The 26,921-nt window shown below is 41.0% G+C and overlaps 1 protein-coding gene across 1 annotated transcript in view; it reads right to left on the reverse strand.

Annotated features, from left to right (window-relative positions):
• Window positions 1-4,347: 4,347 nt before the first annotated feature.
• LOC127583628 (insulin-like growth factor-binding protein-like 1) overlaps window positions 4,348-26,921 on the reverse strand; it is a 40,062-nt gene continuing 17,488 nt past the window's right edge. The window contains exons 2-5 of the mRNA XM_052039806.1: window positions 11,752-11,861; window positions 8,287-8,403; window positions 6,804-6,921; window positions 4,348-5,087 (exon numbers count right to left, since the gene is read on the reverse strand). Coding sequence (XP_051895766.1) covers window positions 5,050-5,087; window positions 6,804-6,921; window positions 8,287-8,403; window positions 11,752-11,861 — 383 coding nt within the window. The 3' untranslated portion in view covers window positions 4,348-5,049. The remainder of the gene's footprint in view (window positions 5,088-6,803; window positions 6,922-8,286; window positions 8,404-11,751; window positions 11,862-26,921) is intronic.

A 26,921-nucleotide genomic window follows, 5' to 3' on the forward strand; every position in this document is an offset into this window, starting at 1 on the left:
TTGTGTGTAGTTTGTATGTTCTCCCTGTGACTGAGTGAGTTTTCCCATTTCCCAATGATATACTGGTTGGTAGGTTAATTGGTTATGTAAATCACTCTTAATGTAGGTGGATCGTAGGAGAATCAAGGCTGGCTTAATGAGCATGTAAAACAGGATAGGCTACATGGAAATGGAGGGCTGGGATTGATGGAATCTACCTGAAAGCTGGCATGGCTCAATGGGTTGAACGGTCTCCTGTGATGTTGTAAGAAAGAGAGACTGCAGCAAGAAGATCTTGATTTGTCAACTTGATAAGTAAAATTCCAGAAATCAATGTAAACATTTCATCAAACTGTTTATTATTTTCTACTATACTGGGAGCTAGTAAATTTTCACTCTGTAGAAAATATAGGTCCAATTTACCTTTCTCCCTCAACCATGGCATTAATTGCTCAAAATGTAATAAGAACTTCATGGTACTCTAGTAAATGTTTGTAAAAGTTAGATTGTGCATTTAATGTCATAGATCAGATTAAAACCAAACCATTGATGTGGCTTCTGGTCCTTGGCCGCAAGTATCCTGCTGCCTGCCAAAGAAACTTGGTCGAGGAAGTACCTGCCAACATTAGGACCTTCTGACAGTTGTGGGTAGAAACCAACATTATTTAAAAAGGTTTCACTTACTTCCTTTGGGCTCCATTTCTTTCATGCTTTCAGATCATCTGATCATACTGAAGTTGGTAAGTAGAGATGAGGACCCTTCCAAATGGATGCCCTTCCAGTGGGTTCTAGCACACTAGAGATCCAATAGGTAAGTGAGGGTAGTTGATACTAAGAAGCTCCGGATTCCTTCACTGTCCCTCCTATAATCCTCAGGGAATTACTGGGCCATAACAAGTGGGTGCATTTTCCTCTGATGTGTATCTAGGGATTGAATCTTTCCAGGTGTGACATAGGAAAATCAATCCTTCCATGGTTTGTTACCCCTACTAGTCATTCTATTTATAAATTAATACATTTATTAGTGAGCTAAAGCCTCAAACAAGACCAGATGTGACTCTGCAATCCTCTAATGAGGTATCATTTTGAAAAGGAAGGTTTCCTCTATGTTCAGTTTAGTTCTTCATTCATTCATATCTCAGGCTTAAAGTCAGATATGTTTTTGTGTTGTCAGATTTCTGGAGAGATCATCTTTCTCGACACTCTGGTTACCTTTTGTTAGATTCCTTCCCTGCCTTGTGTGCCCAGATCTCAATTGAAAACACCATAGCCATTGTTAAAATGCACTTCAAAAACATAGAGAAATTGGGAGTTACTACATAAAAGAGGCCCTGGCAGAACTCCAAAACCATTGCAAATTTTTTTTTTAAAGGACTAGAATCTAGACATTTGGCTTCTATTTCAAATTCTATCTCACAGAAATTTCAAAAATTCTAGAATCTAGAATTTTTGGCACACTGGGCTGTCTTTCTGAGTAGTTCCAATGCCCTGTCATCTCCCCCACAGAAAATCAGGAAATTGGCCTAAAATGTTTGAGACAATGCCAGGGTGATCTGAACCCTGAAAGGTGAGCTGAAAAAGAACTTGTGCATTTCATAATCAGAGCTGTGGAGAGCCAGTCACCACTGCATCATTGTTGTGCAGGGAAGGTTGCCAGAATTTAAAGGACTCATCTCCATGGCAGCTACTGACCAGCTGCATAAAAGGCTTCCACAAAGGTAGGGGAAAAAGTGGGCGGGGGGTGCATGGTGATCATCGGTGTGTGTGACCATTTGTCCAGCCCATTTGTTCTGCTGCCCTGATAGAGTTGCATGACACAGACTGCAAGAAACTGCAGAGAGATGTGGACACAACTCAACAGACCATGGAAGTCAGCCTCCCCTCCAAGGATTCTGATCTTCCTGATGTGTAGCCAACATAATCAAAGACCCCTCCCACCCTGGACATCCTGTCCTCTCCCTCCTCCCAGACTCAAGGACAGCTTCTATCATACTGTTATAAGACTATTGAATGGACCTCTTGTACAATAAGATGGACTCTTGACCTCACAATCTGCCTTGCATCTTATTGTTTGCCTGCAATGCACTTTCTCTGTAACTGTTAGACTACAGGAAGTCCCCGGGATATGAACGCCCGACTTACGAACGCCCGTACTTACGAACCGACCTCCGTAACAACAGTATGAAACTGCCGGATATGCAGAAGAGTAAAACGATGAATTTCCTTCGATTTTTAATCTCTGGGTTCATGTCATTCTCTCCATTGCTGCAGCCCCGTGTGGACTCTACTAGCCGCTAATATACGTCTGACCGTCAGAACATTGAACATCAAAATCAGAAAGAATAGCACACAGGGGGTTAAAACAAGGTGAAACAGGTCGAATGCGATCCATGCGAAGGACGTTTAGAAACTTCATCGAACAGCACAAAGCCAGGGAATATTGTCAATTATGTATCCGGGTTCATATTTAAAGTGCCAGGGGACACTCTCTGAACAGCCCAGTACACTTACTGTCCCTATAACCGCAGCCGTCGTTATCTCAGTGCAATATTTTGTTTTCAGTTTCTCACAAGAAATGGCCACAAATCGATCAAAGCTGAAAACGACTATCAGCCATACAGAGACTGCGATGCTTGGCTTGACCAGAAATCCGGTGAGACAACAAATAGGAGTGATGCTGAGGAAAGAATCAGGGAAATAAACGGAACCAATTAACACCAATCCGGAACCTGAGATAACGACCAGGAGATCGGCCTCTGCCATTCCCACCAGGTAGTGAGTGACAGATTATGATGTTTTAGGTAAAATATATACTATATACTAAGACAAATATTTGACTAATTGACGCTAGATGTGAACTGTACGTAACTGTTCCGACTTACATACAAATTCGATTTACGAACAGACTCAAAAATGGAACTCGTTCGTAATCCGGGGACTTCCTGTATATTCTGTTAGACTATGGGCAGGCACGGTAGTGTAGTGGTTAGCATAATGCTATTACAGTGCCAGCAACCCGGGTTCAATTCCGACCACTGTCTGTAAGGAATTTGTACGTTCTCCCCTTGTCTGCGTGGGTTTCCTCCGGGTGCTCCGGTTTCCTCCCACATTCCAAAGACATATGGGTTAGGAAGTTGTGGGCATGCTATGTCGGCGCCAAAAGCATGGCGACATTTGCGTGCTGCCCCCAGAACACACTACGCAAAAGATGTGTTTCACTGTGTGTTTTGATGTACATGTGACAAATAAAGACATCGTATCTTATCTTATTCTGCATTCTGTTATTGCTTTTCCCTTGTGCTAGCACAATGTACTGATGTAATGAAATAGTATGCAAAAAAAGTTTTTCACTGTACCTCGGTACATGTGAAAGCAACTTACCAATGAGCTGTGGGGTGATCAGTGAGACTGATTGCAAAATGGTGCATTTATGTGCATAAAACTAAAAGGCTGCAAATTATGAGACACTTTGGAAAAACAGGATTGGAAAAAGATTTTGACCAATGGAATATAAATCCAGCAGATTTTTTGATCAATAAAGTCTGAATGGCGACTCTTTAATTTGCATCTCATTGGGAATTTCAGCACCATGTGCGCCTTGTTTTTGTTTGCTTAACTGTTCAACTAAAGTTTTAGTTTTACCTTTGTGCTCCAACGTGTGCTGCCAAGTGCAGATATGGGCATTGCACAAATAGTGACGTCATTTGGTGCACACTTGATGGTGAAGAAATATCAGGGCACCAATGTGAATCACAGGGAAGTGCCGGATTCAATATCCCGATGGGGGCAATTTAACCCAGAAATGATCCCTGGCATTACCTACCCCGGATTAAACTGCTTTAATGTGACATTTGTTCATAGAAACTGGTGCTAACCAATCCAACTTCTTGGTTCAGGATTCCAAAGTATGGAGATTTTAGACTATTGTCAATTTTTCTGCATCCTGGAGTCACAGACAGGTGTTATTTTGTTAACACCTGATTCACCTTGGCTTTCCAGCTGGGTGGACCACAATGCTCTCTTCAAGTTCTATATAATCCTTTTGATAAATAGTTTCAGAAAAAGTGATACTTTGAGTTTGAAAGATAGAACAGTATTTTGTGCTTTTACTAATCTTGAGGTCAGCTAGTTGGGAAGCATCTTCTCTTTCATCTTTCCAAAATCTGTGATGACCATATCTTGCAGGAGGCCCTTTTTGCAAAGAACTATAGACTATTCTTGAGGTGAAGTTTTAGGCTAAACATGGTAATAGCCAAACCAACAAGATTTCCTTTGCATTACCTTCCTCAATTGGATGTTAAAAGCAAGAATGTGAAAGTAGGAGCTAAATATGTACTTGAAAAATAAACTACAAAAGATAGGGAAAGGTTCTGAAGGGTAACAATGATCTTTATTGAAACACTTTGTAAAAGAATACACAACAAAGATAGCTATTAAAATTCATAGCTTTTGTTGGAAATCTCCATTCCAGATTAGTCATACCAGCTGAGAACATAGCTGTGTCTCACCCAGAAATTTACAAAAAAGGGTTTCTGATGAAATTATGCATGGAAATTTGGTGGCTGCACAAGTTCCACCATGTCTGTTCGGTAAAGTTGAAGGTCAAATTCTTCAAAAATATAAAAGCACAATTTTTAAAGAAATCTATTCAAAGACTACTCATCAGCACTGAAGACAACACAACTAATGTATAGTTTAAGGGTTAAATATTGTACCAGGAGGTTTGCTGAAAGATTAAAACTTGGTTAATGTAGCATAAAATATCTTTGTTCTGGTGCTAAGGTGTAACACCTCATCTCCATGTTTTGTACAGTCACTGTGAGCTTCAAACACTTGTAACCCCAGTCACCTCCTCTTCACAAACATCTAAGGCATTTTGAATTGCACATTGTGATGTTCTGCAAATGCCAATCATTTTATACCAGATCTACCAACATTATCATAAAAACTTTACAAAAGTAGAAGAAAATGGTACAAAATACGTCATTTTCAATTCAATTGGTGAAGTTTCACTTTTATCTAACTCTAAAACGCAGGAAAAGGATTTATCAGTATGGAGTAGGCCAGGATTTAATTTTCATCCTTTTGAAGGTCCCCTTTCTTCTTACCTGAAAAAAGAGACAAACCCGGCAATTAAATAACATTCTAAACAAACAAGAGGGAAAAAGTAATTCATAGACAATGTTGAAGATATAAAATTCAGTGTTGTTTTCTTGGATTCTGTTGTGCTAAGGGTTAACTGGTTTTGATCCTTTGTGGAAGTTCTCTTTGGGTGTAGAAACATTATTTCCGCAGAAATCACACAATTTTACTTTCTTGCTCCCTGGTTTCATGTGAGATTGAAAAATTGTATGTAGAACTAATACTCCTCCACCTTTCCCTAGAGAAGTTGCACCATCTCTCAGGGCAAGGTCAGTTTTAAAACATGTAACAGTTTGGGATAGGAGGAATGGGACTTTGATCCTTCCTTTATATTAAAAATAATGAATGTTTATGTAAGTATATATGTACATAAGGTGATTTCTGGCTCATCTGATAGCACTCTTCCCTCTGAAAGTTCAGTTCAAGCCCCACTCTGGTAACATGAGCACAAAGATCCAACATTCCCATACTGTACCAAGGGAATGCTACATTATTAAAGATACCAAAAGATATTAAACTGAGGGCATGAATGCTGTGAGAGGAAAAAGGAAGCTATCCATGGTGTCCTGGATAATGTTTCTATATTAAATTCGGTTATGTATTTCAGTACTGTTTATGTGCAAATTGACTGCTGTGTAACAGTGTCCATGTTTCAAAATTGCTCATATGGGTACAAAGCACTTAGGGATATTCTGAAAAGGTTGTGAAATGCATGTCTCCTCTTTGTTCAACCTGTGAGCAAAGACTGTCTCCTTCAGTGAACAAGGAGTCACTTAGAAAGTGATATGCCAATCTTTAATGCTGTGACTCCTCTTTAGTGTATTCTTCCAAAGCATTATTGATGAAGGTTTGGCTTAAGCTAATTAATAAAGGAACAAAAAAAAGGATAATTACAAATCTGTAATTTATGTAGCAGACAGCTATAGTTGATGATAATACTTCCCATGTAAGATAATGTGCAGGAATAAAAAGGTGACAGTGTTAGAAATTCTCCTTTATTGGTGGTCTAAATGTAGCCAAAAGATCCTTGTCAATGGAACTGGCTACTGGGAGAAGAGTACACTGTGGGCTGATACTCCCAAATCTCTTTAACACTCAGGGCAGGTGAGTCTAGAATTAGAGGCACATGTTTAAGGTAAGAGGGGAGAAATTTAAGAGAGATCTGAGGGGTAAGTTTTTCCACACAGTGTGGTGAATATTTGGAACAAGCTGCCAGAGGAGGTGGTGGAGGCAGATATTATTATAACTTTTAAAAGGTGTTTGAATGGGTACTTGGATAGAAAAGGAGTAGAGGGATACAGGCCTAATGAGGTCAAATGGAATTAGTGTAGATCGGCATCATGGTAGAATTCCTCAATAACATTCCTCCTAGATACACACTGCAGTCAGGCATCCCTTCCTCTGACTCCTGCAGGAGCCCTGATCCAGAGGTGTTTATGCAATCAACAATACATTACAATAATAGTGGGCTAACTAAAAGTATTTAAGTACCATCTTTAACAATGCTGCTGATTGGTGTTAACTCCATCTCTAAATGTTTCAACTGAAATATCCTCCTCTGGTGAATTTCTGGATGAATGATACCCGATTACTTTTCTGCAGATCCTGTCACATTTTCTAATGAAACATAACATCCCATCAGGCTACCAGTCAGTTATTATGTTCCCAAATATTAATTGCACCTTTAGTCATCATGACTTTCTCTGTGACCTTGATTGTGCCTTCAGTCTGAGCCTCTCCAAGGATATTGCTGGCATGACATTGATAAACACCTTCATCTTCCTTTGTCAGTGGATTTATCTAAATTATAAGGAGGATTTGAGTTACAAATATTATATGTAGAATCAGCAATGATTGGATATAGAACTGTAAACAATGATCAATCCAAGATGAACACTATGTATAGTCTATACATTAATGAAATAATTGGTGGCCATGACAACCCCAGTATTGGCATTTACTGGTGGAAATACTTGATATTGCTTTTCATTACAAAATTACTACTAATATTAACCAAGAAAACAATTTAAAAAATTATCCATCCAGGTGGATCTCAAATAGCCCTCATTTTAACAAATAAATTGCACCTTAAATGACCTATTTTGGGAAATGCATCAGCTCCCTCCTTTTTTTGGTTAAATGTTGAAGAAAGTTATGTGTAGGAGATAAACTTTCCCAGTTTGGAGTGCTCACCCAGTGAAAAATTGCTCCACGCCCTGCATTTTCCAGAGAAGGTTGTCTGATTACATCACGGAGTGCCGTTGGAGAGAGGCATTCACATTGAACCACCACCAGGAAATAGAAATCCAGGATATCAAAAGTAACTTTGGAAATCCATTACCAATAGAATATGATCATGGTAGTCTATACAGCCTCAGGTATTAGTTTTATACCATCATTCTTTTTGGCTGCTATTTTGGGCCACTAACCATTAAGAAATTTGTTTATGAGTTTGTAGATCTACATAATGATTTTGCTTGCCTTCTCTCTTTTTGTTAAAGGGACAAAGCTCCTCTTGTTACAGAGAAAACAGAAAAATGTTAATATGCTGGATGGGGCAGATTGACAATGAGGATTATGGCTGGGGGTGGGGCTCAGCTATCGGGATCAGGGGATCAGCCAGGTGGGAGATGGGAATGGCCTACTGGAAGAAGGGAACAGAGCTTCCATCAGGGGCTTCAGAGTGTGGGCCTGCCAGAGTAAAGGGAAAGGCCCCAGCCAATGTCGAAACAGGCAGCAAAAGGTAGGTTTTCAATATGTACTTTGAGTAAATGCTTTCCATTTGATTCCATAATCTTTAATTGAAAACTTTAAAATCATTCCATTTCTAAACAATGCAAAATAGTCTGCATAAAATACTTGAGATGATCTGCTGGACTTTCTCTCAGAGATAAAGGTTAATGCATTCCTCCCAGACTACCAGAGAACGGTACTGCAGATAGTGCGTCCCAACTCATGCTCCCTTTGAATTAGTCTTCCTCCTGGGGATACTGATGCATCTTGTGGGGTTTTCTCTCATGCATTAATATCTCATACACTTTCTTGTGCTCTACTAAGACCTGTTTGTTGAAAAAAAAACCTGACTCTGTTACAATTGCATCTGTGTGTACTCTACACTGTGTTACCTAATCTCTACATGTGTCAAACTCACCACAAACTACTTACCAGAACCCATCCAGTGCTTTCGTGTTTGGATGGTCCACCACGGACCTGAACTGCAACATTCACCCGATCTCCAGGCAACTCTTCCAAAAGCTTTACTCCCTTGGGTGACTCTGTGACCTGTTCATAGCCAATGTGTAAATATTAACTGAATGATAAAAGAACCAATAAACAAAATAATAAATACTAACATAATACAGACCAATATAATGGAGATGTGCAGTCACGAACGAACAGAAGGCGGTGTACCAATCTACGTTTATGCCAATAGTTCACACCAAGCAATGCAACTCAGTTCCCAGATGTGAGGACTTATAAATTCAGTTTAAAATAATAGTGAAATTAGAATTTATGCCTAACAACAGGTACCTATTTGGATCTGGTTACATATTCTCTTAAGGACAGGGAAGGTATTTTTACATGTCAACAGTTATCATCCTGCCTATCCAGTGTTCCAGAGTCTGGCTCGTGATGCATCAACAAATGATGATGTTAATCTGTAGGGTGATCTAAAGGTGGACCACACCCCAGGGTTCTGAAAGAGGTAGCCGAAGAGATTGTGGAGGCATTAGAACTGATATTTCAAGAATCACCAGAGTCAGTAATAGTTCCAGAGGACTGGAAAAACTCAAAGAAGGGAGGGAGGCAAAAAACAGGAAATTATAGGTTGGTTAGCCTCACTTCAGTAGTTGGTAAGATTTTAGAGTTCATTATTAAGGATGAGGTTTTGGGGTACTTGGAAACACGTGATAAAATAGGCCGAAGTCAGCATTGTTTCCTTAAGGGGAGATCTTGCCTGAAATATCTGTTGGAATTCTTTGAGGAGGTAACAGGCAGGATGGACAAAGGAGAGTCAGTGGATGTTGATTACTTGGATTTTCAGAAGGCCTTTGACAAGGTGCCGCACATGAGGCTGCTAAACAAGATAGGAGCCCGTGGTATTACAGGAAAGGTACTAGCATGGATAGAAGATTGGCTGACTGGCAGAAGGCAAAGAGTGGGAATAAAGGGGGTCTTTTCTGTTTGGCTGACGGTGACTAGTGGTGTTCCTCAGGGGTCGATGTTGGGTCTGCTACTTGGTAGTAAAGAAGACAAATACGATGTTAGCATTCATTTCGAGAGGACTAGAATATAAAAGCAAGGATGTAATGCTAAGGCTTTATAAGGTGTTAGTCAGACCACATTTGGAGTACCGTGAACAGTTTTGGGCCCCTTATCTAAGGAAGGATGTGCAGGCATTGGAGAGGGTCCAGAGGAGGTTTACGAGGATGATCCCAGGGGTGAAAGGGCTAATGTATGAGGAGCATTTGATGGCTCTGGGCCCGCACTCACTCGAGCTTAGAAGAATGAGGGGGGATCTCATCGAAACCTACTGAATATTGAAGTGGACGTGGAGAGGATGTTTCCAGTAGTGGGAAGGTCTAGGACCAAAGGGCACCGACTCAGAATAAAAGAACTGAGATAAAGAGGAATTTCTTTAGCCAGAAGGTGGTGCATCAATTTGTTGCCACAGACGGTTGTGGAGGCCAAATCATTAGGTATATTTAACGTGGAGGTTCATAGGTTCTTGATTAGTGTACTGTTGAATATATCAATTAGAACAACTTATGATGTATCTAGGATATCATCGGGCTTTTGTGTGTGCTTCCATACTTTTTTTGACTGTACTTGATGATAAGGATGAATTGTTAAGTTATTTTGTTTTCCAGATACCAGGAGAATGAACATTGCAACAGTCAAGCCAAATTCAAAATGCATCTATTTCAATGAATTCTGCATTCCTCCCACATAAAAATAATAAAGTATGCTCCCTGACCTCTTCTCGCCACTGCCTTTTTGAATTTTAAACCTTATTTGCCACACTTCATTTTCTCCACAGCCTGGAAGTTCTAGGTCTCAAAATTCAACAGCATATTATTTGTTATTTGCACATCAGGGGCATTGCTTTGCTCTGTGTTTGGCACCCAATATGCACTTTCACGTTTGCAGTTTGAGTCACACCAGCTACCATTTTCAGAAGAGTCTGATGGAAATGTGCTGAGGAAGCAACTCTTTATGCCAGTGCTGGCAAACTGGAGCTTAACAATGCAGCTACTGCCATGTGTATAACATACATGGAGGACAAAGCATCCTGCAGCAGAGAAGAAACCCTTGCTCCACACCATCACCACTTGTGTTCTTTAGAGATATCATCATTACTTGCCATTCAGTTGCAGATTGCTGTCTATTGAATGTTTGTCTGTGGACTAGTGTGAATTTAATGCTTCCAGACCTCTTAGAGTTGCTAGTCTACAGGAAGGGTTGTACCAAGAGCTCATGGAGTTTGTCTTGACATCAAAATGTCTGCAGTTAGCAGTTGCTCTGCACGTAGCAGCACTGGGCTAGACATTTCACTGTAGGTCTGCTTGAATTTTGCAAATAGTCATCTATAATATTGGGCTGCCTGTCATAGAACTGAAATAATTATTGGGATTTTGGATCATGTTGGAGCATTAGACCCGGTTGCATCCCTGAACTGCTTGTCACTTTATTAGATTATCATCCATGGTAATGGAGTGCCTATTACAAAATTGGATTATCCATTACAGTTCTGGATTGTGATACTACATTGTTGTCACAGCACTGGACCACCCCCCAAGAGTTTTAATGTGCTTTATACTAATGGAATGTTTGCCACAACATTGAACTGCCTCTCACAGTTTTAGACTGTGTCATAGTTTTGCATAAGCCCCTTCAGTACAGGGGTGTCTATCACAGTTTTGGACTCTCTGTTGTAGTATTGAAATGCCTGACACAGAGTTGGATTGTCCATTGGAAATATTGGACTTTGCACTGCATCAGTGGACTAACTGTCACAGCATTGCTAACACTGTTGACCCATTGTGCAGTTTTTGACCATATGTCACAGTTTCTGACTACACATTGCAGTATAAGAATACCCATTACAATGTTGGATTTGCTGCCAATGTTGGACTGACCATCACAGTAGTGGTTTGCCTATTGCAGTAATGGACTGTCCATTGTAGTTCGGGACTGTTTGTTGCAGTCTTGGTAAACCTCCTGTGGTATAGGATGTTCATTTCCCTAGGACTGCCTTTGTTGGTACAAGTCTGTCCATTTCAGCTTTTTCATCACATGAATTCACTTAAGGATTGTACTTGCAATTGATGGTGTATGTACAGTATATTGGGGAGAAACTCACGGTAAGAAAATGTTCCTATCTTTGTCCGTGCTCATTAACCAGTAGACAAGTGGAGTTCAGATTTCACTGTCACGTTGACAATTAAGCTTACATAGAACAGAAAATATAAAACAGGTAAATTTGAAGTTCTGAAGGAATGTTTTTTTGCAGAATGACAATTCTGAAAGTTGTTACCTTTGGGAACTATCATCATAGTCTGCTTTTTCCATAGGAACAACTTCCCTAAGGAAGAAAAGCAGAGATCATGCCAGTTGCCAATGTCCTACCTTCCTCCAGGTGACAATCGGAGTTGGAACAGCTTTCACTTCACAGGCCAAGTAGACTTGGGCACCAGTCACATTCTGGACCGACTTTGGAGAAAGAATGATTACAGGTGCTATGAGAGAGCAGATGAGAGAAATTTATCTTTCAGAAAGAAAACCTATTTAACATTGACTCCTCTGTATATATTGTGGACTGACTTTGAGGAGCAGATGATTACAGGTGCTGTTCAACAGCAGATTGGAGAAATCCATCTTTCAGAAGCAGAATGTATTCAACATTGACTCCTTATGTACACGTGCAGCAGTTTGAAATTTCTAGTTGCGATATTTCTGTCCTAATCTTTCCTACCTTACTGAGAATTTTTCCCTCATCTGAAGATGAATGAGATGCTCCTACCGCTGATGAACAGACATTTTTAGGAGTGAAATTGGGAACTATTTTTTCCATTCAAATGATGGTGGGAACCTAGAACTTTCCCCTCCGTGTGGGTCAATGGAAATTTCAAGGTTGAATTTGTGCTAGTGAGAGTATTGAGGGTACAGATGAAAGGTTTGTGACTATTGCAGGATCTGAACAAATGGTGGATGAGGAGATACTGAATGGGTTACTGTTGTACTGTGGCTGTGCATTCTTGGTTACAGATTATTCCCATGCTATAACAACACATGGCATGTTAAAGGCAGCTGCTGGCCTTTGATTTGCTGTGGGATTTACCAGGTTTAATAGCACTGGGAAGAGGACAGATATTGGAGCTTTTGGGGCAGATATGACTATTGTAATTACTGTCCCTTCCATCTAATATTTCCCTTTGTAACTAGATTGCATTCGATCAATTGGATGAGATCATCTGTGAATTCCACAAACCACACTTCAATTAACAATACAATTGTTCCTTAATTAATTTCCTCTTTATGTAAGGAAGGACAATGTCAGTCAATTTGTGTATCCATAGAACATAGAACAGTATAGCACAGGAACAGACCCTTCAGACCACAATGTTGTGTCGAACTAATTAAACTAGTAACTAAATGCCTGACTAAACTAATCCCTTCCAACTACACAAAGTGCATATACCTCCATTTCCTGCACATTCATCTGCCTATCTAAGAGCCTCTTAAACACCTTTATTGTGTGTGCCTCCACTTCCACTCCTGGCAGCACATTCCAGGCACCCACTACTCTCTGTGTAAAAAATCTTGCCCCACACATCTCCTTTGAACTCAACCCTTCTCACCTTAAGTGCATCCCCTCTAGTATTAGACATTTTGACCCTGGGAAAAAGATACCAGTTGTCGACTCTATCTATACCTCTCATAATCTTATAAATGTCTATCAGGTCTCCCCTCAGCCTCCACTGCTCCTGAGAAAACAACCTAAGTTTGTCTAACTTCTCCCAAAAGCACATGCCCTCTAATCCAAGCAGCATCCTGGTAAACCTCTTCTGCACCCTTCCCAAAGCCTCCACATCCTTCTTATAATGGGGTGACCAGAATTGAATGCAATACATATTTTTCTGCATATACATATTGTCAGATTTGATACATTAACTTCATCATGAGTAATATCATATTGACACAATATGCTGGATTTAAGAACTGGGTTTATTTTATTCAAACTGGAGCTCTGATTTGAATTCTTGTTCCTGAAATACCCTTCAACTTGGGTGACTTGTGGCAGAAACCCATAATCACAAAGGAATAGTCCTGTGTCATGGCTGTGATCTGCAACCTTTAAAAAAGTCTGGAGAACATTCATAAAAAGACACAGTAGCTGTGTTTTAGAATGACACAGCTTAAAAGAAGTCCCAGCTAATAACATCATCTACTGGCAAGTTGCAGCTATAGAGCCATCTGGTATACAATGTGTGGAGGACAATAGTTGATTCCCTCTCTTTATTGAGCCTGGTTCATTCAGGTAAGGGTTGAATTTCAGTTCTTATCAATCTTACTACAATGATATAGAACCTCAGTGACACTGCACCTGGAATATTGTGTACAACGCTGATCTTACTACCGAGGGAAGGATGTACTTACAATCAAGGGAGTGCAACGCAGGTGAATGAGTTTGATTTTTGGGATGGGCCAGATTGATTTATGGTGAAAGATTTAGTAGACTTGGCTGATACTTTTTAAGACAGTTGATTAGGCATGGTCTTATTGAATACCAGAGCAGGCATGAGGGGCCGAATGGCTTATTTCCCTTTCTGTTTCTTATGTTCTAATGTTGATGAGATGCTTGTGACAGCTGTTTAATAGTTACAAAATTCTGTTCAATTAGATTTAGTGTACACTTTGCATTCATTGAATGTGAAGTATTTGCAAGGAGCCAAGGATGTCGTATTGGAAAGACCATCTCAAAAATCACCAGGCTGAGCACTGGAGCCCCCCAGGGCTGCGTGCTCAATCCACTGCTGTTCATGCTGCTGTTCTGCCAACTCATGCTCCAACCATGTCATCAAGTTTGCTGATGATACAACAGTAGTGGGTCTCATCAGCAGGAATGATGAAACAGCTTAGAGAGGAGGTGGCGAGGCTGGCGGATTGGTGCTCAGTCAACAATCTCTCCTTGAATGTGGACAAAACAAGAGAGATGATTGTGGATTTTAGAAAAGATCAGGCTGACCATTTACCCCTGTGCATCAATGGCATCATTGTACAGAGAGTCAGCTGTTATAAGTTCTTGGGAATACATATAGCAGACGACCTGTCCTGGTCAACCAACATCTCTTCCCTCGCCAAGAAGGCACAGCAGCATCTCCACTTTTTACAGCAGCTGTAAAGAGCAAACCTGCCCTCCCCCACCCTCACCACATTCTATAGGGGTACCATTGAGAGTGTCCTGACTAGCTGTATCTCTGCCTGGTATGGCAACTGTAACATCTCTGACCGTAAGTCTTTGCAGAGAATTGCAAGTACAGCGAAAAAGGTCATAGGAGTACCTCTTCCCTCCATCTCGGATATTTACAATACACGATGTACACGTAAGGTTTATAGAATCATAGACGACCCTTCTCATCCCTCCCATGACCTACTTGTCCCACTGCCATCTGGCAAGTGGTACCGGAGCATCTGGGCCGGAACTACTAGATGCACAACAGTGTTTTCCCCAGGCTGTCAGGCTCCTGAATACCCTGGTAGATAAATGCTGCGTCAAAAGCTCTGGTTTGTACAACGGCGTATAAGAACTTTGGCTGCTACTGAACATGTTTATACAATTGGTGCAACACATTGAGCTTGTATTGCTCTTGTCCAACTTGGTTTTGCACTAACTCTGCACTAAATTTGTATTTTGTATGTACCATTTTTTTGCACTATTTGTACTTGCACTATTTTAAAAAATTTTTTTTTGTTTTTTTGTTTGTGGTTATTGTATGTCTTCTGTTCTATGTATGTCGTCTGTTGTGTGAGACTGGGGGCAAACGACATTTTGTTCCGCCATGTGTTTTTATAGCATGGATGAATGACAATAAAGTAATTTGAACTTGAACTTGAAAGGGACATATAAATGCTGCTCTCTCTTTCTGCTAAAGACCGATTTTCACTCAAGTAGGAATCCTATAGACCACAGGCTGAAGTGGATTGGATTCTGTCTAGTCCTTCAGAGCAAGAAGCCTGTTTCAACCTGGCAGAAAGCACAGGCTAGCTGGCTAGTGAGTGGGATATCAGTCAGGAGGTGTCTGCTATTGGGAGCCCATAGCAAATGTTTGGAATTGCTATTGGGGAAGGGCAGCAAATTCCTGGAAGAGGAATGGATTTGATTGATTTCCTTGTTGGTATTGGTTGGTATTGGTATTGGTTTATTATTGTCACTTGTACCGAGGTACAGTGAAAAACTTGTCTTGCAAACCGATCATACAGGTCAATTCATTACACAGTGCCATTACATTGAGTTAGAACAGAGTGCATTGAGGTAGTACAGGTAAAAGCAATAACAGTAAGAGTAACGTGTCACAGCTACAGAGAAAGTGCAGTGCAATAAGGTACAAGGTAACAACAAGGTAGATCGTGAGGTCATAGTCCATCTCATTGTATAAGGGAACCATTCAATAGTCTTATCACGGTGGGGTAGAAGCTGTCCTTAAGTCTGGTGGTACGTGCCCTCAGGCTCCTGTATCTTCTACCTGATGGAAGAGGAGAGAAGAGAGAATGTCCCGGGTGGGTGGCGTCTTTGATTATGCTGGCTGCTTCACCAAGACACAGAGAGATAAAGACAGAGTCCAAGGAGGGGAGGCCGGTGTCCATGATAGTTTTGGAGCTGCACTCCTTTTGCTTTGATCCATCTGCCCTATTGGTCCTTAACTTGGTTCCAAGGAACCTTTGGCTCCTGGAATCAAGTTAATCTGGTTAAAATTTCATGTGCCATGATGACATCATCAGAATCTGAACCACTTATAAAAGGACTCCAAAGCCCTCCAGCAGATGTCCATTCCACTTGTTCCAAAGAGCAACTTAATACGCAATGGGTAAGTAGTGCAATCAGGATGGGTTTGTTGGCTACCCCTTTTTGTTGAGTGGCCTGGTTTAAAGTCAACTTTACACTGTTAAAGGAAAACAGAGGAGTCATAACAAACTTTGGAATATAACAATAAAAACTTGGCACTTATCATTTAATTCAGTAATAAGAGACAAGATTGTCATATAACGGGTAAAGTAGCTTCAAGGTTAAGTAAATGTCTAGCAACCAAAGTTCTAGACCAATGAATCAGGGGCATGGGTTCAAATCCCTCCACACCAGTTCGTAAATTTAAATTTGAGCATTTAGAAAAAGATTCTCTCAGTAAGAGTAGCCATTAAACTATTGCGTTGTATAAACTGTTTCAGTAAGTGAAGGAAATCCTTCATTTTTACCCAGTCTGGCCACAGGTGACTAGAGACACACCAATATGATTGACCCATAAATGCTTCCTCCGTTCAGCACAATTAAGGATGGACAATAAATGCTGATATTGCCAGTCACATCCACATCCCGTGAATGAATAAAATTAGGCAGTGTGTCCGATCATCAACAAAACATCCATGTAGTCACAACAAGTAAATTTTATTAACCGACCTTCTGTATAATCTGGAGTTTACTTCTCAGTACAAGGCTGCTTCAAATCATAAATACAGCATAATATTGGAAATGGCACAAGGTTTGCTTGCAGCTGTTTCCAAGTGCAGTTAAGCATCTACTAGGTCCCTGATTGGAGAGGAGTGCAGTAGAAGGGATGGGAAACAGGCCTGTGCTGTGCAGCAAAGCAGACAGGAGTTGCAGGGTGAAGCGATTGTGGGGGATCGTTCCCAGGAATTTCAGTGTAAGTGGGCACAGGGCCAGGAGCAGAGCTCCCTCTGCTGGGAATTCTCTGCCTTTGACCTAACAAAGATCCAGCTCTGTTTCTTACACCAGCCCCACAGAGGTTTATGCATTTGCTACACTCTATTTCTCTCCAATGTTGATGGTTCTGTAGCTAGACCAATACAACCCAGGGGTGAACAGAATCTTCATAATTACACTTCCATCAGCAAAAAAAAAGCCCAGGCTCCGGAAACAGCATCAAAATCCTGCTGAGTCAAGCCAATGAAGCTATTTACTGCTGAAAGCTGGAAGTTAGGACCAAGTTAAAAGGTCTTTTGATTCAAAATCCCTAAATTTCTTCATGCTCTGCATGAAGCTGGGTAGAAATGTAGGTAGTAGAATTTACAATCTAATAAAGCAATAGCTAACGAGGTCTTTATAAGAACTGTCGGGAGAATGCCACAGCAGGAGCCTCTATCATTGAGTCTATAGTAAATCATTCTTCTTATTAACGAAGTGGCAGAGTGATTTTAAAGGAGGCTCCAGAACTTTTGCCAAATATCCTCTTATTATGAGAGAATTGGGGATGTCTGCAGGGAAGCTGGGACTCCCGAGGATCACTCATAGATTTAGTTTTGACAGCTGTTACATTTCACAGTGATGCACGCATCCCCATCTGCTAAGAATGTTCCATCTCCAAATTTATGAACAGGGTAAACTCTAATGTAATGTTCTTCAAGGGAGTGTAGAAGGGCTGAGACAATTTTTGCATCAAAACTATTTCCTGATGGAATTGTTAATTAACAGCAGCAGCACAGATGCTTAAGAAGCTGTTGGCTCACCAAAATGCAAGAAGCCAGGGATTATTCTGCTATCCATTTTGCCTTAAAGGGAGGAATTCATCTATTATATTGTCCTTTTGCGATTGCTCCGATGCACTTGCCTGAAATCCCCATAAACCTAGCAGGCACGGTAGTGTAGCGGTTAGCGTAACGCTTTACAGTGCCAGCGACCCGGGTTCAATTCTGGCCACTGTCTGTAAGGTGTTTGTATGTTCTCCCTGTGTCTGCGTGGGTTTCCTCTGGGTGCTCCGGTTTCTTCCCACATTCCAAAGACAAACTGGTTAGGAAGTTGTGGGCATGCTATGTTGGTGCCGGAAGTGTGGCGACACTTGCGGGCTGCCCCCAGAACAGTCTAGGCAAAAGATGCATTTCACTGTGTGTTTCGATGTACATGTGACTAATAAAGATATCTTTTTTCTTGTCTGGCCTAAGTGTGACTCCAGACAATATGGATGACTCTTCACTGTCTTCTGAAATGACCTGAAAAGCCATTCACTTATATCATAAGAGCTACATTAAAACAGAATAATGGCCTTTACCAGATATTCAAGAAGGCGGTTTAAATTTGGGGTTACCATTTAAGAGAGAGATGAGGCAAAATTCATTCTGTCAGAGAATTGTGAGTCTTTTATAGATCGTATACTCATACAACGTGGAAACTGGCCCTTCAGTCCACTGAGTCAGTACTGACTATCAAGTATTCATTTATAATAATCCTACTTTAATCCCATTTTTTTATTCTCCCTAGTTTCCCATCAACATTGTTTCCCTTGGTGGGTGAGTTCAGGACTAGAGGACACAGTATTAGAATTAGAGGGTACCCATTTAGAACAGAAATGAGAAGAAATTTCCTTAGCCAGAGGGTCGTGGATTTATGGAATTCGTTGCCACCTACAGCTGAGGAGGCCCAATCATTGGGGGTGTTTAAGGAGGAGATTGATAGATATCTAATTAGTCAAGGTATCAAGGGATATGGGGAAAAGGCCAGGAATTGGGGCTAGATGGGAATAGTTTAGCTCAATGTGAGGTAGCGGAGCAGACTCGATGGGCTGAATGGCCTACTTCTGCTCCTTTGTCTTGTGATCTTGTGAACTCCAGACTCCAGCCCCAGATTCTGTCACTCAGCTACAGACTAGGGAGAATTTACAATGGCCACTCAACCTTCAGCACGTCTTTGGGATGTGGAGGAAGCCGGATCACTGGAGGGAGTGATCCAGGCAGTCACAAGGAGAACGTGCAAATGCCACACAGACAGCACGGGAGATCAGGATTGAAGTTTGCTCCACGGAGTTGTGAGACAGTGCCTCTACTTGCTGCACCACCGTGCCACCCCCTTTGAAGCTCTCTTTGTCAAAAGATGGTGGAAGCAGATAATTTTCATATTTTTAAGACGGATGCAGACAGATTCTCGATAAGTGAGGTTCTGAAAGACTTCTGTAGATAGATGGGGATGCAGAACTGAGCGTAGAATCAGATCATGCATGATCTTACTGAATGGTGAAGAAGGTTGAGGGGCTGGGAGGCCTAATCCTGCTCCTAATTCATATGTTGCCACCATCTACAGCCAAGGTTGATGGGGTTTTTGCAGTCCATTCTAACACCACAATAGTAATTACCTACACTGAAATTGGAGTAAAATTGGTAGGAAATAGGGCAGCAAGTTAGCCATGCATTCTTGGCCATACTTAATTGTGGACGAGTGGGCTTCTGTGAGTCTTAAACAATTTTAGGCGAAGTGTCTTTGATGCAACCATCTAAAAACTAATTTTACTCTGCTGGTCACTTCCAATCCATTCTAGAATATGGCAAATTTCAAAATGGAATCCAGGCTGAGTTCCGCATTTCTTCAAGCGTATTAAGATTAAGATTTAGAATTGTGTCTGGGTAGGCACCTTATGCACAAACATAGAGTCTTATGAGATGAGGACTTGGGTATGTATGGAAGGATGAGTCAAAGGGCTGGATAACCTCAGCTCACTTGGACTTACCTTTGTGATTATACAGAAGTGGCCCAGGTTAAGTTTGGCAATATAACCAACCCCAACTTTTGGCTCATGTTTCATTGTCAAAAGTTTCAATCCATTCTTCAACCACTTTGATGGGCTGTTTGAACCCTAGGTAAGCTTCCAACCTTGTATTCATTCTGTTAGAAGTCCTTCTACCTCAAGGATGGCAAAATAGTGTAGCTGGTGGAACTGCTGATTCCAGCGCCAGTAATCTTAGTTCAATCCTGTTCATTGTGTTGAATTTGCATGTTTTCCTTGTGATTCTGTGGGTTTCCTCCAGGTTTTCCAGTTTTGTCTCACCCCAAAGACATGCACATTTGTAAGTTAATTGCCCCTTATAAATTCCTCCAAGCATGTAAGTGACTGTTAGGATTTGGGGGCAGTTGTGGGGAGGTTAAAATGGGATTAGCGTAGGATTATTGTAAAAGGGTGCTTGGTGGTTTGCATGGATTTGTTTCTGTTCTAAAGCACCTGTTTCTGTTCTGTATGACCCCATGGCTCTACGAAGAAGGCAGTCTTCCCCAGTCCTGCCTTGGGTGAATTCCCCATTGTCATTTTCATTACCTTCAGAGTTAATAATTCCACTACATTTGTGGAATAAACAATGAATCTGCTGGAAATTCATCGCAGATCATGCAGCATCTGTGGAAAGAGTAACAGAACTGGTGAAAGATCATCCATCTGAAACATTAACTCTGTTTCTCTCTCCACTAATGCTTGCATGACCTGCTGAGTATTTCCAGCAGTTTCTATATTTTATTTGCAAGCTTTAGCATCTACAGTAGTTTACATTATTTTTCTGCTTGGTTTCCAATCTGTGAAGTTGAGCTCATCCAAAAGCTCTCCTGACCGTATATTATTCCACTTCCGTCATTGCTACCATTGCCCTGATTTGCTGTTTAAATTTGTCAAAGTATAAATTGCCATCTTAGAATGTGAAGGTTACAACACCTGCAGTTTAATAAACATCCACAGAAGCCAGAAACCCTGAAGGCTCATTAATATGACAAATTTGGCTTCTCCTTGGCCCCAACCCAAAGTCCAGAATATCTGCCTTTTTTGCTCCAATGCTCCCCCTAATTTTAATGTTGTGTAAAGAGTAGGCTAGTTTAAAATAATCCACTAGAACCAATGAGCAGGGAGCCAGAGGCACTGGTGCAAGGCAGAGACAGCTGCCACATCATTTCAACATCACTAATTTAGTACTTGGAACCTGCTTCCTTACACTGGCAGCAAGGCTCCAAGTACTAAATTAGTGATGTTGAAATGATGTTGAAATGTGTTTACTGTAACAAAGAGAAGGCCAGCTACTGGTTCAGGCAATTTGTCTGCGAAGAGCTGGTACAAATGAGAAATAACTTGCTCAGGTTTGGTTAGAAAATAGTAGGCTTGTGATCATGCACAGGCAGAAGAGATGTAGTTTAATTTGGCATCATTTTCAGCACAGACATCATGGGCTGAAGGGCCTGTTCCCGTGCTGTTCTATGTATAGCATAGTGTGATGTTTCCACACTACATCATAGGCATTCTGAATATCTAAGATGTGTAGCACAACTTGGCATGATTTGTACAATGTCTTCTTCCAGATTGTGCAAAGTTGAATCATTTTCTGAAATTGCAATTATGCCTCATTGCAAAAGCTCTGAACAAATAAAAACACCATTCAATGAGCAACCACTGTACACGTTTCAGTAAGCTGTCACTGTGCATCATTCAGTGTGTACAATTCATTGAACAGCCAGTGTCTACTTTCTCCAACCAGTGTACACAATTCATCGAGCAATTAATGTACACTATTTCCAACCAGTGTACACAATTCATTGAACAACCGGTGTACAGTACACTGGTCTACTACTGGCTGGCCTTCTACTTTTCACTCTCATCAGGAGAAACTGCTACTGTCCTAACCTGCTCCAGTTGTGTATACCCATTAAATCTGACCCACATGGGATCCTGGATAAGCAATTTTAAAAATGGAGAATTTAAAAATTGTCATTCTTGTTTTCAAATCCCTCTGTGGCTCTCTCTCTGCAACCTCCCCCAGTCTATAACCCATTCTCCTCTGAGATAAGTTGTTCTACATTGAATTTGGCCTCTTTCCTTCACATCCTTGATTTGAATTGTTCTGTCATCAGTGGTCATGCTTATAGACTCACTGCTCTGCAATTCCCTTCTTAAATCTCTTTCCCTTAAGTCACTCCTTAAAACATTTCTCTTTGATCAAGTTTTTGGTCACAGGGAGACACAAGACACTGCAGATACTGGAATATAGAGCAACAAGCAAACTGTCAAACTACTGGAGGAACTCAGTGGGTTGAGCAGCGTTTCTGATGCAGGGTTTTGACCCGAAATGTCGACAATTCCTTCTCCTCCCCAAGAAATGCTGCTTGACCTGCTGAGTTCCTCCAGCAGACTGGTTATTGCTCCAAGGTTTTGGTTATCTTCTGTAATATTCCTTAATGTGGCTCAGTGTTAAATGCTGTTGAAACTCTTCCTGTGAAGCACCTTGGGACACTTCTCTACACTAACAGCAAAATATAAATACAAGTTGTGTTCTGATATCAGTTCAGTGAGCACACTGCTAACCAGTGGATACAATTCAGTGTGTAACTGATGAACTAACGTACGTGAGCTGGCCATGTATTCTGTCCCAGACACTGTGTGTATGATTAGCAGAATTATCTGTACTCGTATAAAAATCCAACCAGATGATTCACGTCCCTTGGGGATATACCTGCCAGTCCCAGCCCAGTCACCTTTACACGTGACTCCATTCTAACACTTATGTGATTAACTCTGAACAGCCTCAAGGTAACCTGGGTGGAGCAATAATTGCTGACTTGTCAGTGCCACCCACACCTTAATAATGATCCTAATAAAAATATTAGTTCAATCTCTTTGTTAAAAAAAAATCCAACCTTTATATTGAGATATTTTTGACTTTAGCTCAGTGAATAAATAAGATGAACAGTTTGTGTAGCTGGGAGCAGGAAGTTACAGAGGGACATGAACAGATTAAATGATTATGAAGCTGGAATTCAGTGAGAGGAAGTGCGATCAAAAAGACAAATTGTATAATTTTCCTAATGGTGAAAGATTAGGAACTTTTGAGGAGAGAGTTCAACGCGCATCTAGATCACTAAATACATCTTCTGAAAATCACAACTTCAAACAACCAGTCTGAAAAATGCAGTGGAAACTAAGTGAATCCTTTGTCGTAAGTGTCCACATTTCATGTTGGGGGAAGGAAACAATTGGCACTTTGTTAGATCTAATTTAAGGAAAACTTCATAAGCTCTGCCGGCTGCTGGTGTACTTGAGCACAAGGTTGTAGACAGGAAAAGACTTGATGACAAAATAGGGAAATGATTGACATTGAAGGAGAGATGGAAGGATTTGGACTGCAATGAAGAAGAGAAAGAAGGAAAGAGGAAGGGAAGCTGCTGAAGGGAAGAGAGAGGGATATGGTTGACAATGAAGAGAGAAGCAAAGAATTGAAAAGAATGGAAATGGGCATTTTGAGAGGCAAAGGATAAAAATTGCCTGCATATACCAAGGAGGTGGCGATGGATGATGCTGGTATTAACAATGGTTGTGAGTTGGAGGGAGAAAGGTGGAGACAGGTTTGAAGAAGAACGCGAACTGGACTGGAGGGGGAGCAGAATGGCCACCTCAGCTGCAAGGGAAGTTGTAGCTTGAATAGGAACCAAAAGGCAAGTCGCAGTGAGTATGGCAACTTGAGCTAGGGTCTACCAGCTGATCTGAAAGCAGTGGCCAGAAGATTTCCAGTGTAGCTCTGTCCTTGGGAACAAAAACCATATTGAGTCTTACCATGTTGCCATACGCCCACTTAGATGAGGTGATTGGAGGATATAAAGAGTGGACTTACAGAACACACATTTCCAGGTTTCAAAGCACCTTACAATCATTTTTGTATATAGAAAACATGGTAGCCAGTTTGTGCTAAGTAAGATCCCATAAATTGCTAATGACCAAATAATTTTTTTTAGTGATTTTAATTGAGGGATAAATATTAGTCAGGAGATCAGGTCTCATGCTTTTTTTTGATACAGTGCAGTTGGATCTTTAAGGTCCACCCTAGACAGCAGAAAGGGACTCAGCGACATCTCACCTGAAAGACAGATGTACTTTGCGTTCAAGTCTCTGGAGTGGGACTTGAATCTATAATCTGACTCAGGCGAGCTTTGTGTCACTGAGCCAGATGTAGCAGCACTGAGGACATTGACCAGCTTTTACACATGATTTTGCAAGCTATGGGTATTTGTGATTGTATCTCTCATCCAGAATAAACCTTTCATCCAATTCACTTGTTTCACTCTGCTTGGCAAGTCACCCAACCGCTGCTAAATGTGAATTCTTTAGTGAGCACATGCATGGCCAAGAATGTCAAAGTCACGCAAACTAAACAGAATGCACAAATGTTCAGCTTTGCACAGCTCCATTTGCAGTGAAACAAATGGGTGCATTTATTCACCTGCAACTCAATTGTTTTTATATTAAAAAGCAGTGATTGATAACTCTTTAATAAACTTCTATTAAAATAGATGACCTGAAGCACAACATTAATATATCTGCAGGGCAGGGCAAAACCTACATCCTATTACCATTTTGTCAGTAATGAGCTGAATGTCTGGGCATGTTCTCTTTATTAAGTTGGACAAATGAATCACATACAAAGTGCTGGAACCCACATCACTTTGGAATCCAGTCTTGTTACACTTTGTATTAGTGGCATCCTAGAAACCAGGAGGAGGCACATACAAGCTTTTGCATTTTTCTTGAACTAATGCTAACAGAGCTTGCTAATGTAATTTAGGATTTATTTCTCTCTAAGGTAGCAATAGTCATTCTAAGTCTCAAGGCCCACAGTATTCAAAGTTTGCCAGCATAATGCATTGTTTAGCTGAAGTAAGAGCAGTTTATGTATTAAAGAGAGTTTGAAAGGACTAGAGGAACTGCACCTTCAGATGGGACTCCATATAGGAAAGATGATGGGGTAGCAATTCATATGGAGTGGTAGGCAAATTGGAAACTTTCTAGTCTGGCATTCTGTGGTCCGGTAAGTCCCATGGTCCAGCACATTTTGAATCTGTAGTACAGACCTGTGTTAATTAACTAATTCTAAGTAAGATCTAACTAATATCTAAAATTAACAAAGATCTATGCTAATCTCTAGCTCATTAAGTTTTGCAATCTCAGCCAACAGCGTTTCCAATTTATGGAAACTTCGGGTTACGGACAGTTCTCAGATCTCTTATGTAACCTGGGGAGTGTCTAAAAAATCAATGTTGTGAAGAACAGTTCTCCTGCTCAGAAGATGATGATCATGGGGCAATTTCTGTGGTCCAGTATTTTGTGTGATCCGGCACTAGTCAGGTCCCAAGGGTGCCAGACCAGAGAGTATCAATTTATTTCAGCAAAACTGCTGCTTAATTGCAGCACCTGATGTTTAATGTCATTACAGTGAATGGAAGTCAATATTGGATTCATGTAACAGGTAGCTGATATGATACTAATCATTAAGTGTCAGCACCAGAAAGGAATTTCTAATCCAATATACATTAAAGGTTGCAAACCAAGGACTTCTTCAAGACTCAAAGATAAGGGAAACAAAGTAATGTTCACTGTTAAACTAAAAATTCAATTGCATAATACTGTATTATTCAGGGTTAAGCAATTGAAAATTAATTTTACCTGCAATGAACTGCAATAACAATCATTTTTGGGTCACTCTGGAAATTTTACCAGGCACCTTTGCACTTGTTGACGCTTACCTTGGTCAACTAACTTTGGTTAGGTGAATGACCACACAAATCCTAATTAATTCAAACTACTCACAACTTTGTTGTATCAACTTATTATATCAAATGCAAATACTCATGTAATTCCTGAATTCTGTTGTTCCTTTTGGACCAATATTCACCCAAACTACATTTCTCACTTATACCGAAATAGGGGATCTCCTGTTAGCCAAATGACTGATCCTTCTACTCCCTGCCCCAGGCAGGGGGGTCTTCCTGGCAAAAGTTGGTCTCCCCGGAGTTCTCGCTCATTAGTCTCCTGAGTTCTCGCTGCTCTACCTCCAAAAACCGTAATTATTATTCTTTTCCCTTATCAGTTCTGCATCATTATACTTTGACTCTGATTCATTGGGTCATCCTGTGTGCACCTCTCACTGGTGCTGGCCCAAGGCACCCCCTCACTGCACACCTCCGATGTCATTCCTTTGCTTTTTTTGCTGAATCAGGCCATTTCACACTAATTATAGGCAGTTCAAGTCAGACGCTGGGCTCAGGCACTCCAGTTCACCGACACAAACTACTTCTGCCTCATCAAAGAGCATCCCACAAATAACTTCCTATTTGGAAATGATCCTTGATTAGCAGATTATCAGTAGGGCCTTCGTTATGTCCACTTCCAAGTACTTCAATCCAGAAAGATTTAATTCAGAGAACGACAGTCTCCACTTCTTCTACCACCAGGACCGCAAGAAACTGGAGAGAGTTGCGGATACAGCTCAGCGCATCACAGAAACCAGCCTCCCCTCCATGAACTCCATGTCTTTACCTCTCGCTGCCTTGGCGAAGCAGCCAGCACACTTGCCAGCACAGCCAGCAGACCTCACCCACCTGGGTCATTCTCTCTTCTCTCCTCTTCCATCAGGTAGAAGATACAGGAGCCTGAGGGCACGTACCACCAGGCTTAAGGACAGCTTCTACCCCACTGTGATAAGACTATTGAATGGTTCCCTTATACGATGAGGTGGACTCTGACCTCACGATCTACCTTGTTGTTACCTTGCACCTTATTGCACTGCACTTTCTCTGTAGCTGTGACACTTTACTCTGTACTGTTATTGTTTTTACCTGTACCACCTCAATGCACTCTGTAGTAATTCAATGTAACTGCACTGTGTAATGAATTTACCTGTACGATCATTATGCAAGACAAGTTTTTCACTGTACCTCGGTACAAGTGACAATAATAAACCAATACCAATGCCAATACCTTTGTTTTGCCTTACTCGTC

Source organism: Pristis pectinata, chromosome 2 (assembly GCF_009764475.1).
Source record: "Pristis pectinata isolate sPriPec2 chromosome 2, sPriPec2.1.pri, whole genome shotgun sequence".
NCBI classification, from domain to species: domain Eukaryota; kingdom Metazoa; phylum Chordata; class Chondrichthyes; order Rhinopristiformes; family Pristidae; genus Pristis; species Pristis pectinata.